Source organism: Chiloscyllium plagiosum, unplaced genomic scaffold, assembly GCF_037043375.1.
Source record: "Chiloscyllium plagiosum isolate Xiang-an unplaced genomic scaffold, Cpla_swu_hap1 HiC_scaffold_35, whole genome shotgun sequence".
NCBI classification, from domain to species: Eukaryota; Metazoa; Chordata; class Chondrichthyes; order Orectolobiformes; family Hemiscylliidae; genus Chiloscyllium; species Chiloscyllium plagiosum.
The window spans coordinates 56483436-56498051 of record NW_028270173.1 but is presented as its reverse complement, the minus strand read 5'-3'; the positions used below and the strand labels follow the sequence as shown (position 1 = coordinate 56498051).

Genomic DNA, 14616 nt, shown 5'->3' with positions numbered 1-14616 from the left:
GAGGGTGCAGAGAAGATTTACCAGGATGTTGCCTGGAATGGAGAATAGTTCGTACGTGGATAGGTTGAGAGTGCTAGGCCTTTTCTCATTGGAACGGCGAAGGATGAGGGGTGACTTGATAGAGGTTTATAAGATGATCAGAGGAATAGATAGAGTAGACAGTCAGAAACTTTTTCCCTGGGTACAACAGAGTGTTACAAGGGGACATAAATTTAAGGTGAAGGGTGGAAGGTATAGGGGAGATGTCAGGGGTGGGTTCTTTACCCAGAGAGTGGTGGGGGCATGGAATGCGCTGCCTGTGGGAGTGGTAGAGTCAGAATCTTTGGTGACCTTTAAGCGGCAATTGGATAGGTACATGGATGTGTGCCTAAGCTAGGACAAATGTTTGGCACAACATCGTGGACCGAAGGGCCTGTTCTGTGCTGTATTGTTCTCTGTTCTATGTTCTAACAATGGGTTCTCTGTACCTGACTCTCACCATCAATCCCCCACTCTTCCCCCGCCCCCCCCCACCCCACTGGGTTCTCTGTACCTGACTCGCACCATCAATCCCCCAACTCCCCCCCCCTCCAACACTGGGTTCTCTGTACCTGACCCTCACCATCAATTCCCCCTCCGCCCCCCACACTGGGTTCTCTGTACCTGACCCTCACCATCAATTCCCCCTCCGCCCCCCACACTGGGTTCTCTGTACCTGACCCTCACCATCAATTCCCCCTCCGCCCCCCACACTGGGTTCTCTGTACCTGACCCTCACCATCAATTCCCCCTCCACCCCCCACACTGGGTTCTCTGTACACTACTCACACCATCAATCCCACCCCCACACTGGGTTCTCTGTACCTGACTTGCACCATCAATTCCCCCCCCCCCCCCCACACTGGGTTCCCTGTCCCTGATTCTCACCATCAATCCCACCCCCACCCCTCACCCCCAAAGTTTGCTCTTTCTAGCCGACTCTTCCCACCAAACCCCATAGCGGATTCTCTGTGATTATATGATGCAAATAACTCTGTTATAACTCCTTTTCACAATAGCCCATAGGCCAACCTGACTCTCTGTAATTAATCCACTCCATGTTCCCTCACATTAAACTCTCTGTCAGGTTTAGCTCATTGATCACTGACTGGGTGAAGAATCTATCTCACTGTAACTGTGTCCTCCTGTTCTGAATCTCTCGGTTTAGTTTGAAACCAATCTCAGATTTCTCGTTTCCAGACTGGATAATGTTTTATAAATCCCATCAGGTGCTTCCTTTCCTGGTAGAATAGCCCAATTCTCTTTGCCACATGACCCAGAATCTTGACCCTGGGGGTGAGCCTGGGTGCTTCTCTCTCTGCACTCTCCCTTCCACACTCCCCCCTCCCAGGGTCTGAGTGTCTCCCCTGTGACTGTGTCCTGAATTAGTACCAGGAAGAACACCAGGGTCCATGGGATTCCCAGCCAGCCGAGGGTTAGCACTGACTGATACTGACCTGTGACCCATGACCCAGGGTGGCACCATGGCTCAGTGGTTAGCACTTCTGCCTCACAGCACCAGGGACCTGAGTTTGATTCCAGCCTTGGGTGACAGTCTGTGTGGAGTTTCCCTGAGTCTGCATGGGGTTCCTCCGGGTGCTCCAGTTTCCGGCCGCAGTCGAACAGGTGCACCTTGGGTGGATTGGCCATGCTCAATTGCCCAGTGTCCAGGGATGTGCATGTGGATTAGCTGTGGAAAATGCACGGTTATGGGATGGAATACAGTGGTGGGTCTGGGTAGGAAAATCTTGAGAGGGTCGGTGTCGACTCAATGGGCCGAATGGCCTGTTTCCACACTGTAGGGATTCTATGATTCATGAATGGCCTTTAATCTCCCAGTTCACAGAGATAGAATCGGGAGAGACTTATCGGGAGAGACTCAGGAAAAACACAGGGAGGTAAAGGAAAGGATCACAACATTCTGGGAATGCACTGTCCCTATTCCAATCAGGGACTGGGAATTAAACACTCTGAGGGGAAAAAGCTTCTGTTTACAAACTGGAAAAACCAATAATACAACAATCTTTGGAGACTGCACCCTATTTGTTGAGAAATTTGATCCATTGTTTGATGTGAAGCTGCAGAAGCAGAAAAATGGAACAAGTGCTAAGTGATGACCCGGTCCCAGTGACGGGGAAGCTCCAGCACAGCCAGGCTGAGGTTCAGGCTCTGAGCCAGTAAGGCTGGGGCTGAGAAGAGGCCTCCCCCACCAGCTCAGGAGCATCAGGACAGCACTAGGACCCTGGGATCCCCCTCTCACAGTAAACATATGGCTCAGTCCTTCCAACTGGGGGAGGTGACGGTACATCGGGATTGTCCCTGGAGCAGGAATCCAGCAACCCAAGTGGAGCCTCCTCCTCCTACATTGAGTTGATGAATGATCATGACTGGATGTGGTAGGACAGCAGATCTGATCTGTTGGTTGTGGAATCACTGAGCTCTGTCTCTGCTGCTCCTGTTGTTTCTGCAACCTCGTCCTGTTCTGTAGCTTCACCGAGGAACACCATCATCTGCAAGTTCCCTCAAAGCCACTCACCATCCTGACCATCCATTCCTTCACTGTCACTGGCTCCAAATCTTGGAATTCCCTCCCTCCCTAATGACATTGTGGGTCTGTCTCCAGCACATGGAATGCTCCATGAGGATCACTGGGGAGATGGGCTCTCCCATGACTGCAGGGAACCAGCTGAATCTCCATGTTGGATTCTCTGTACCAGACTCTCACCATCAACTCCCATACTGGAGCCTCTGGAACTAAACGTCCCACACCACTCTCTGTCATTAATCCACTCCATGAAGACCCCACACCACACTCTTCATTTCTCTCTCTGCATTCCCCTCCCTCCCCCAGGGTCTGAGTGTCTCCCCTGTGACTGTGTCCTGAATTAGACTCAGTACCAGGAAGAACACCAGGGTCCATGGGATTCCCAGCCAGCCGAGGGTTAGCAGTGACTGATACTGACCTGTGACCCATGAATGGCCTTACCTCTCCCAGATCACATTGAACTGACCCTCAACAACTGCTGATACGAGGACCCACAAGCTGCTGAGTGAAAATCTCGTGAAATTATTAGCAATGAATTCAATCAACAATGAACAATTATTTATTGATGACTAACCACAATTATCAGCATTTACAGTCAGTTCAATGATATAAATAGGAAAAGATTGTTTTCTCATTTGCATATTTGCTTTGTAAAAATTGTAAAAAAAAAATTCCGTATTGGATCCAATTTACATGACACAAAGTGCAAAGTCAGTCACATTCTTTCAGTGCAGTCTGTGGCTCTCTGAGCTGCCTCACTACATTTATAATTGTCGGTTATATTTTACAATATACACATCACCTTAATCAGACAGCTCACTCAAGGGGTTTTATGAGGTCCTCAATCTCTTCCTGTAGTGTGGTGGGAGGGCTGCAGACAAAGACCTTGCTTCATTCAGCATCTGTGGGACTTGAAATCCCTTTACATGAAATGCCCCATTCTGGGTCTCACATATTATTGGTAAATGAGGTTTGGCTCTGAAAGGGTTAATGCTGAGGAGTACATTAAGCACTGCCCATTATGATGATGTCACATGGACTTGGGTGAAGAGATCAGCTGTGGATGTTGAAGGGGTGAGACCCAGCATGGATATCTCCCTCATCGTCTGTAAAACAATGTCCCCCTCACTCCCCAACGCCAGTGTATCCTGAACTGAGCTGTTACCATGAAGTAAACTCAGTCCTGTTTAAAACAAGAGCCTGTTCTCATTAGCTTCTCAACTAACCACTTGACCAACCAGTCCTGGAGATTCCAACCAGGAAAGAGGATGGTCATATTTAATCTCTCAGATGGAACTGGAGGAGCTGTGGGGAGGATCCATCTTACCCTACGTGTCTGAAAGGTCAATGGTTCATGGTGTCAATCCCTTCAAACAGTCGTGGAAGTGTTCTTGAAGAGCTCGAGGTTAATGAGGTCTGGGTACCACTCTGTGGTAGACTGGAATTTTACCTTCCTAACATCTCCATCATTGCACAATGAAGGACCAACGCCATCCAGATAATGAACCATCACTGGATATCTTGATCTAACACTGTATCTATATCTGTGTGTGTATGTCCATCTGTATGTTGTGTGTGGGTGCAAACAGATGTCTCTGCCTTTGTACTTATCCCCATCCGTGTATATCTCTCTACACTCCTGAGTGAGCTGTGTATGAGTGCACACTGACATATCTAACACTGACCGATATCTGTCCATCTCCCTTTCATTATCTGCCTTTTCTCTCTCACTCTGTGCAATCCACCTACTGACAGGATCCCGCTCCCTGTCTGTGAAATGTGGGTCATGTATTCAGAACACATTATGATCTGGAATCACTTTCCCCTGAGCTACCTGACACTGCCAATGGAGATCAGGTGGTTAAACAAGATCCTGACACTAAAGTCCGTCTAAAAACTGAGCTGCCAGCTATCGATGCTCTGACCATGAATCACGGTGACAATGTTCAGCTCATGTGGTTCCAGTGTCTGAGGATCTAATCCTGAAGATGGTGTTTTCTGGGTAATTTCAGAGTGAACAGTAAGATTATAATGTCTGTTTAAAAGTGACTCTGACACAAAGCAACACAGATATTTGTCATTGGGAACAAGTTGTTGAAGATGAGAAAGGGTGAGGGAAACCAGCCCTGAAGATCCCTTCGACTGTGAGAGCCATCACCTTGCTGACACTGGATGGAGCCACTCCTGGGGAAAGTCTCACCTGAAGAATCAGGATTCTGACCTGGTGGATCTGGGATCCACTGTTCAATTTGTGGAACCACATTCCCAAGAAAAATCTATCTCAATCCTTTGATAAAAACCGGTTATAGAGTCATGGAGATGTACAGCACAGAAACAGACAGTTCGGTCCAACACATCCAAGCTGACCAGTTATCTCAACGTCATCCAGTCCCACTTGCCAGTACCCGGCCCATATCCCTCCAAACCCTTCCTGTTCATTTAACCTTCCAGATGCCTTTTAAATGCAATTGTACCAGCCTCCACCATTTCCTCCGCCAGCTCATTCCATACACGTAACATACTCCATGTGAAAACGTTGTCCTAGAGGTCTCTTTTAGATCTTTCCCCTCTCATCCACAACCTATGCCCTCCAGTTCTGGACTCCTCCACCCCAGGGAAAATATTTTGTTTTATCCTATCCATGCCCCTAATGATTTTATCAACCTCTCAGGACACCCCTTAGTCTCTGACACTCCAGGATAATCACCCCAGCCTATTCAGCCTCTCCCTATAGCTCAAATCCTCCAACCCTGGCAACATGCTTATAAATATTTCCTGAAGCCATTCAAGTTTCACAACGTCTTTCTGAAAGGAAGGAGACCAGAATTGCATGCAATATTGCTAAACTGGCCTAACCAATGTCCTGCACAGCCGCAACATGACCTCCCAACTCTTGTACTCTGACCAATAAAGGAAAGCATACCAAATGCCTTCTTTACTATCCTATCTACCTGTAACTCTACTTTCAAGGAGCTATGAACCTGCACTCCAAGGTCTCTTTGTTCAGCAACACTCCCTGGGACCTTACCATTCAGTGTATACGTCCTGCCAAGATTTGCTTTCCCAAAATGCAGTACCTCACATTTATCTGAATTAAACACCATCTGCTACTCCTCAGCCCTCTTTTTGTCGACTGTGTGGGAACCTCCCCATTACCCTTTCCTTTCACAGCTTATGGGGCCATCTGTCCAATGATATGCCGGAAGAACATGACTTGGATTTTTGTGAACTCACTGTTCACCAGGTTTAGCACCAAGCACGCCTTCTGAAGTTGATTAAATAATTCTGAGAGATACTCCAAATGATCCTTCCACATGTGTCTGAAAATGACAAGATCATCCATTACCTGATGAAGGAGCGTTGCTCCGAAAGTGAGTGTGCTTTACATGCTGTCCAGCCAACTCACCCACTCTATATAATTTCTCCCTAATATTTATCACATTGTCCAAATATTTCGTCTCTGAACTCTTGACTCTTCAATATTTCCTTAATTAATTTAAATGGTCCCCCCACCTCATGTCCGAATACAAATTCAAATTTAGCTGATTTATTAGGTACATCCCAAATTGCAAAAAATGTACAAATACAATTTTGTTCTCCCAGTTGTGATGACACTGTGGCATTAAATGATGGATTTTACCCTTGTTTTTATTGAAGAGCAATTTTAAGGCAGAGGTACTGAGCAGTCCAGCTGAACCGTGAGAGTAAACAGCTTGTGAGGCCTTGGGGTTTTTATAAGTTGGAATAATAGAAGCAGCCTGAATGACCCTGTGGGGGCAGGCTCCCACAGAACCAGGATTTTTTTATACCTTTCAACAGTTGCTGTTGGGTTTTGAAGACGTGGAATCTATTTATCCCTCTCTCAGTTACAGCCAAAAGCTGGGGGTTCTCTTCCTGTTATTGCAGTTGGATGTGAGTCAGTCTGTTTTCTGAATTTACAATTTACCAATAATATATTTATGGGATATTACTCTATTGGAACAGTTAATTACTAATAGTTATTGCTTCAATTATTCTGTTATGTTTTTAATAGAGTTGTTATTTTGTTGTATTTTGACTACAGCGGGGGAATAAAGTGTGTTCTGCGTTAAATCCGGTAGATGGACCAATCAAATTGCATCTGGAATGCAGCATCTCATGTTGAGCTTTAAAATAAGAAAAAGTTAGTGTCCAGACTATCTTCTGAATATTTTGAGGGGATTTGGTCTGGTTCATAACACAATCCCCTGGATGGTCTTGACTGTCTGCCCTCAAGATAGTGTTGAAATCCGGGTGTTCCCCAACAGGAAACCCTGGATGGATCAGGACATACAGAACCTGCTAAAAACCAGGTGTGAGGCCTCACATCAGGAGACCCACTCAAATATAAGGAATCCAGGTGTGACCTTCACAGAGCCATGAAGACAGCCAAGGATCAAAACTGATCCAAACTCGAGACCCAGACAGACACCCGGCAACTATGGCAAAGGCTGAATGACATCACAGGCTTGAAAAAGAGACAGTGCTAGATAGCAGACGATGACACATCCCTCCCAGATCGTCTCAACACCTTCTATGCTTACTTTGGGCAGAATTTCAGTGGAGAGGAAACACCTATTCCAACAAGTCCTGATGAACCTATCCCAACAGTCATTGCATCAGAGGTCAGGTCAGTTTTCCTGCGTGTGAATCCAAGGAAAGCGATGGGACCAGACGGAGTACCAGGCCGTGCACTCAGAGCATGCACAGACCAACTGGCAGAGGTCTTCTCGGACATCTACAACCTCTCCCTGGAGCAGGCCACTGTCTCTGCCTGTTTCAAGAGGGCCAACATCATCCCTGTGCCTAAGAAGGCTCATGCTGTATGTCTCAATGACTACCGCCCAGTGACCCAACCTTGGTGGGCATGAAGTGCTTTGAAAGGCTGGTCATGGCATTAATCAACTCCAGCTTCCCCACTACTGTTTGACCCACTCTAATTTGCCTATCGGACCAACAGATCTACGTCAGATGCCACATCACTTGCCCTTCACTCCTCCCAAGAACATCTTGACACCAAGAACATCTACATAAGAATCCTACTCATTGACTACAGTTCAGCCTTCAACACTATCATCCCCTCGAGACTGATGACTAACCTTAGTGATCTCAGACTGAGCTCCACTCTCTGCACCTGGATCCTCACTCTCCAGACCCACAGGCCACAATCAGTGAAGATTGGGAACAATATTTCATCCTCATTAACACTCAACACTGGAGTCCCCCAGGGGTCTGCACTCAGTCCCCTACTGTACTCACTGTATACCCATGACTGTGTCACCAAATACCAGACTAATGCCATTTACAAGTTCGCTGATGACACCACCACAGTCGGCCGAATCTCAGATGGCAATGAAACAGACTACAGATGGGGAAGTGGAAGACCTGGAAAATGGTGCATTGAGAACAATCGAGCTCTCAATGCCGGCAAAACCAAGGAACTCATTAGTGGGATGTTACTCATGCCCCCCCCCCACCCCTTCCCCCTACACATTAACAGCACAGAGATGGAACGAGTGGAGAGTGTCAAGCTCCTGGAAGTGACCATCAACAACAAATTTTCTTGGACTCTTCATGTGGATACACTAGTTACAAAGGTCCAACAACATCTCTTGTTCCTCAGACAACTGAGGAAATTCGGCATGATGCACGTCTTTTATAGGTGTACTACTCAAGAGTATTCTGTCTGGATGTATCACTACCTGGTATGGCAACTGTACCATTCAAGATCGGAGACAGTTACAGAGAGTGGTGAACTCAGCCCGGACAATCATAAAGACCAACCTCCCATCTGTAGAATCCATCTACCAGGCCCATTGTCAAGGAAAGGCAACCAGCATTCTCAAAGATCCATCCCACCCTAGCAATGTTTTTTCTACAACCTCATCTACAACCCCCTACCATCAGGGAGAAGGTAGAGAAGCCTGCACACGGCCCAGCTGGTTACTAAACAGTTTCTAACCTATTGTTGTTGGAATACTGAATGGACTCATAGACTCTTAACATTCGCCTGTCACTGTTTTTTTTTGTTTTTTTTTGTTTTTACTGCTGTTTACCTATTATTTACTTACCTGTGCTACTTAACTCTGTGATCTGCCTGTATTGCTCACAAGACAAAGCTTTTCACTGTGGCAATAAATTCAATACAATTTAAAGTTTGATGTCACTGTTCTAATGCTCCCCCATTTCTGGATGGTACACAATTGATTTAAATTATTTAGATGCCTGAGCTCTTCATAATTTCCTTGAATAACTTTGATGTAAAATTTGATCCTTGTTCCAATTGCATTTCTACGGGTTGTCTGTAATGAGGGAAAAATACTGAGTAATTCTTCTCCACTCCTTTCAGCCATGCTATCTCATTCTGGAATGGCCTCTGGAAATCTCAGAGACACATCCATTATGGTCAACAAATACTGATCCCCACTTTTTGTTTTAGGGTTGGGTCTGATGCAATAATCAAAACTTCTGTAAAAGATTTATCAAATGCTGGAATAGGTATTAAAGGTGTTGGTTTTATTAATAAACGAGTTTTCCAATTAGCTGACATGTCTGACATGTCTGGCAAAATGCAATAACATCTTTCTGCAGTCCAGGTCAAGAAAAATAGACTTCTATTTTTGCTTGAGTTTTCCTTATTCCCAAATGACCTCCTACTGGTAATTCTCATGGTGCTACCCACAACACCTCCTTTATATCACACACCAGTAATACAACTTGATGAGCTTCTGCCCATTTTTCACCCACTTGGAATGTGGTGGTCTCCATTTCCTCATCAACATTTCATTTTTAAGAGAGTGACTTGTGGGATAGGCGCAGATTTGCCTTTTTGGTAAAACTGTGTTATCTTTCCACCTTTCAATTGTAACTTAGCGAACTTCTCTGAAGTGGAAAATGCCCGCTTTGTTATTTAACTGTACTTGCTTTTTCTCAACAACTTGAACAAATATAGTTTCTGATAATTGAATTTTAACTTCCTTATCTTTTCTCTTTGATCTCTCCTTCTGTTCTACCTTGTTATCACACATTCAGGAAAGATCCCAGGATAAACTGTTCTGGAACCGAGAATTTCTGATACTCCTCCCATCATTTTTCATCAGCCTCTCTAACTTAGCCTTACAGGGAAGAACACTACATTTCACACCATGAACTCCATCTATTCTAGCAATACTCTTTCTAATTATACATCTTTGTGGGCGGCACGGTGGCACAGTGGTTAGCACTGCTGCCTCACAGCGCCAGAGACCCGGGTTCAATTCCCGCCTCAGGCGACTGACTGTGTGGAGTTAGCACATTCTCCCCGTGTCTGCGTGGGTTTCCTCCGGGTGCTCCGGTTTCCTCCCACACTCCAAAAATGTGCAGGTTAGGTGAATTGGCCACACTAAATTGGCTGTAGTGTTAGGTGCAGGGGTAAATGTAGGGGTATGGGTGGGTTGCGCTTTGGCGGGTCGGTGTGGACTTGTTGGGCCGAAGGGCCTGTTTCCACACTGTAATGTAATCTAATCTAATCTAATCTCTTTATCTCTCCCTAACAAAGATTGATGTGCTTTCGTATCTCTGAAAATCTTAATTTTTTTTCCCACTCCTCTTGGTAAACATGAGGAAACTTTACTCACACAAGTGTTGCAAAGTTGAGGAGAATACTTGTGGATTGGAAGGCAGAAAGTTAGAATTTGGAGTTTGTAAATTGCTAGGAGTAGTTGGGAGAAAGCATTGCACGGTCCCTTTAAAAGATCGTGTGCTTTATCCATGCTTAGAGATTTAAAATGTATGTCCGTGAGCAGCAGCTTGAAAGTTTACTAGTACAGAGACAGCACCCAAACTGACACATCACATCGAAAGACCATGCAGTTAGCAGGCTAACCACCAGTTTGTTTTTCAATACAACAGGCTTTTGAATTTAGCCAATTAATTTGAGCAGCGACTTAGATACCAAAAATCTATTAAATTTAAGGCTGATGATTTTAACAACAGAGGACCAATCCTATTGTGTGAAATATTGATGTGTCATCAGGGGGATAAAGGAAGGGGGCAGTTGGTTAAAGACCCCAGAGCTAACTGCCCTCCAGCAGAGCCAATGGCCCTCAGCTCTCAAGAGAGAATCACTGGCTCTCGCAGCCTCATCTATGTCTTAGAGAAAAACCATCAAAATAAAAATGGTACAGCTAGTTAATATTCCTGACTGAAGAATTGTCAGAGGAGGCACCGAACATCCCAGAAGACACGTAACATGGATGTAATTTTGAGAGACTAAATTTTTTTATGCATAAGTGGGACTGGTCTTTATTGGAACAGCATATCATTAGAATCTTGCTGTAATTGGGCATAATTAGAAGTTAATCAGGATTTATTCTGCTTGTTAATACTTTAGTTAATTTGCTCACTGTTCGAGTTAGATAAATAGATGGTGACGAGTTTATTTTATAGTGAGTGTCAGGGATTTATTTTAGCGAACCACTTGAAGTTGCTGAGAAACAGGTTACACCACTCGGCTCACCCCCTTTTACAGATTATGAGGTGAGGGGCTCCTCTTTGGGCATTTTGGTTTAGTTCACAGGGTGGGGGTCTCAACCTCCACTTTATAACACAAGGAAATTCTTCGCAGTTTTAACTCTCTGCTCTTCATCATGAGTTGCCAATACTTCACAAAGGGAATTCTTGAACTCCAACAAAGTAGTCTCTCCAAGACTGTGATATGTGTCTGATTTATTTTCATGGCCTTATCCACTTTGTAATGTTACTTTGTTTGATTTTTTCAAACTTTGATCAAGTTCTTCCGTTAGATTTTGAAATTGTTTTCTGTCAGCTTCTGGTACAACTTCAAATGAACATGAGACGGCTGTTTTTAGAATCATGGATTCATAGACTCCCTACAGTATGGGGACAGGCCATTTGGCCCAACAAGTCCACCCGACCCACCGAAGGCTTCCCCACAAAGACCCCACCCCCTGTGTCCTGCCAACGGGAGAAAGGTCAGTTTTCCCTGTGTCTGTTTCACAGCGAGTAACTCAACCTGTCTGTGTCTGATCTCCCTGGGAACTGGTGACAGAAATCTGTTCATCTCTTTATTGGGTTTTTTACTGAGACTGGGACTGAGACTGGTTCGGCAACTTCAAGTTCAGCAAATGATCAAATTACTTTGTCGACCGGGAAATGGCATCATGGGTAGGAAAGAATGTTTATTTTGTTAATTTTTCAGTTTGTGAACAGCAGATATTTTCCAATCACTTTTTTTTCCCAGTCCCTGACTGGAATAGGGAGAGTGGATTCCCAGAATGTTGCTGATCTTTCTCTCCATCTCGCTGTGTTTTTCCCGGGTCTCTCCCGGTAAGTACAGAATTCAGCTTTCCATTCTCTCTCTCTCTCTCTGTCTGGGGTGAATGTGAATCTCTTGGTGAGAGTTTGAAATGGGGGATGTTTGACCAGCCGCCTGTTATACAGCCAGCCTGATCTTTTACACATTGAAGGCAGCAGGATTTATTCTGCTTGGGAGACTCTGATGGGATTTGTGTCCAGGTCTCCTGACAGCAGGATGTAGAAACCCCGAGATCAGAGAAGCCCCGAGCAAATGGGAAATGGTTCCAATGGAGAATTTTAATTTTCACATCGATTGGGAGAAGCCAAACAGCTTCGTCATTCCTGGTCTAAAGTCTTGTAAACACTGCGGGGAGGAGAAGGAGACTCCATGTTTAACCCAGCCCAGGCTCAGCTGTGATGCCCTCATGGTTGAATAGGCCGGGTTATCTCAGACACCAACATCCTACTGGCCGTGTATAAAGGGCTGATTAAAAAGCTCAGTGAAGGACAGTGGGGATCCTGCTCTGGATTGTCCACCCCCCTGTTTGACAGAGAGACTGTTCACACAGTAACTGTCCCCCACAGTCTCACACTTCATCCTCCCAAAATATTCCTGTTTCTCTTCATTTCAATCCAGATTCATTCACACCACATCTTTCCTGGTTCTGGTGATTAATCTGCTCATGAGATATCGTCAATTCCTCAGTCCAGATGGACCATGACCAAAATCCTGCTTCAAGTTATCCTGGGATATTGTTCCAGGTTAGTGATACACTAGGTGTATCCCAGGTTCCTGTTCCAGGTTCATGATTTTCTGTTTAACATTCCAATCCCTGGATTATGGTGCCAATCTTTTCCCTGTGTCCACACTGACTCCATCGAGTATCTGAGTAACCCTGATTCTGTGTTAACTCCCTGTTCTGAGAGGCTGCAGCAGCTAATTCTGACCTAGTTGAATCTGATTCTGTTGATGATATCAGACAGGATTCTGACAGTGTTATAATTTGGTGGGTTATTGGAGATTGTCACTGTGTGGATAGGCCTCACTTTGACCACCTGGAAGTGTGTATAATTGTTTTCAGCCTGACCTTTACTGATATAAAATGTTGAAAGTGATTTTGAGGGCAGTCTCACAATAACGATGTCCCTGATGTCTGTGAGGTGATTCTGGTTTTGTAGCCCAGGTACATTAATATAATGTTTATGTTGGTGTTGAGTAACTCGCTGCTTTCATTGTTTGCTTTATAGAGACTAATGCACTCACTCGGATTTACACAATTGTTGCTGGATTGAAGGGTTTTCCTGAGGTTACAAACAGTGCAATAGTCAATGGAGTTATAATCGGTTCACGTGACAGTAAAACCCAACGGTACATCCCCAGACAGCAGTTCATGGCAGAATTCTGCGATATTTCTGGAATTATATCTCAGACCAGGTGAACAAACATGGAAACATGGCGAAGGAAACTATGAGTACAATAATGAAGAGGACAAACCAGACGTCTGGTAAGATCTGGCTGATTGATTTTTCTGTTGTAACAGATTGATTAAATAATTCAAGAAAAACAACTAATTAGCATGAAATGTTCTTAACCAAGAAAGCAACTGCAGCTGCACCTTCTCTCTCAGTCAGTAACCTTGATTATACAGAGTTACTATTGTCCTCCATGTGAAGGCTACGTGAAGCAAACATTGTCCGAAGTGCTGTAACTACTGTCAGCCATGTCCTGCTGCATTAACCATGGGCAGCCAGCAGCCATTTTGTGTTGCTCAGTCATGGGAGCCCTGACACCAGACAATGTCACACAACGTGGTTCTTCCTGTTATGTGAGTATCGCTGTTTCTTCAAACCTGGCCCTATGCAGTAACAGAGAGTCACAGAGTCATAGAGATGTACAGCATGGAAACAAACCCTTCGGTCCAACCCATCCATGCTGACCAGATATCCCAACCCAATCTAGTCCCACCTGCCAGCACCCGGCCCATATCCCTCCAAACCCTTCCTACTCATATACCCATCCAGATGCCTCTTAAATGTTGCAATTGTACCAGCCTCCACCACATCCTCTGGCAGCTCATTCCATACACGTACCACCCTCTGCGTGAAAAGGTTGCCCCTTAGGTCTCTTTTATATCTTTCCCCTCTCACCCTAAACCTGTGCCCTCTAGTTCTGGACTCCCCGACCCCAGAGAACAGACTTTGTCTATTTATCGTATCCATGCCCCTCATGATTTTGTAAACCTCTATAAGGTCACCCCTCAGCCTCCAACACTTCAGGGAAAATAGCCCCAGCCTATTCAGTCTCTCCCTATCGCTCCAAACCTTGTAAATCTTTTCTGAACCCTTTCATATTTCCTACTGCAGGAAGTCCAGAATTTAACACAGCATTCGAAAAGTGGCTGAATCAATGTCCTGTACAGCTGCAACATGATATCCCAACTCCTGTACCCAATCCACTGACCCATAAAGGCAAGGAGACCAAACACCTTCTTCACTATCCTGTCAGTCTGTAACTCCACCTTCAGGAACTATGACTCTACACCCCAAGGTCTGTTTGTTTGGCAACACTCCCCAGCACCCTACCATTAACTGTGTAAATGCTGCTATGATTTACCCAAAATGCAACACCTCACTTTTATCTAAATTCATCGCCATCTGCCACTCCTCAGCCCATCTGATCAAGGTCCCACTGTACTCTGAGATAACCTTCCTCACTGCCCACGACATTTCCTGTTTTG

At 45.1% G+C, this 14616-nt stretch overlaps 1 protein-coding gene across 1 annotated transcript in view; it reads left to right on the top strand.

Moving 5' to 3' along the window:
• The window catches only part of LOC122541272 (uncharacterized), a 57366-nt gene that overhangs the window by 25932 nt on the left and 16818 nt on the right, over positions 1-14616 (top strand). Inside the window, 2 exon segments of the mRNA XM_087979704.1 lie at positions 13127-13285; positions 13288-13383. Of these exon segments, the coding sequence (XP_087835830.1) occupies positions 13127-13285; positions 13288-13383 (255 nt within the window).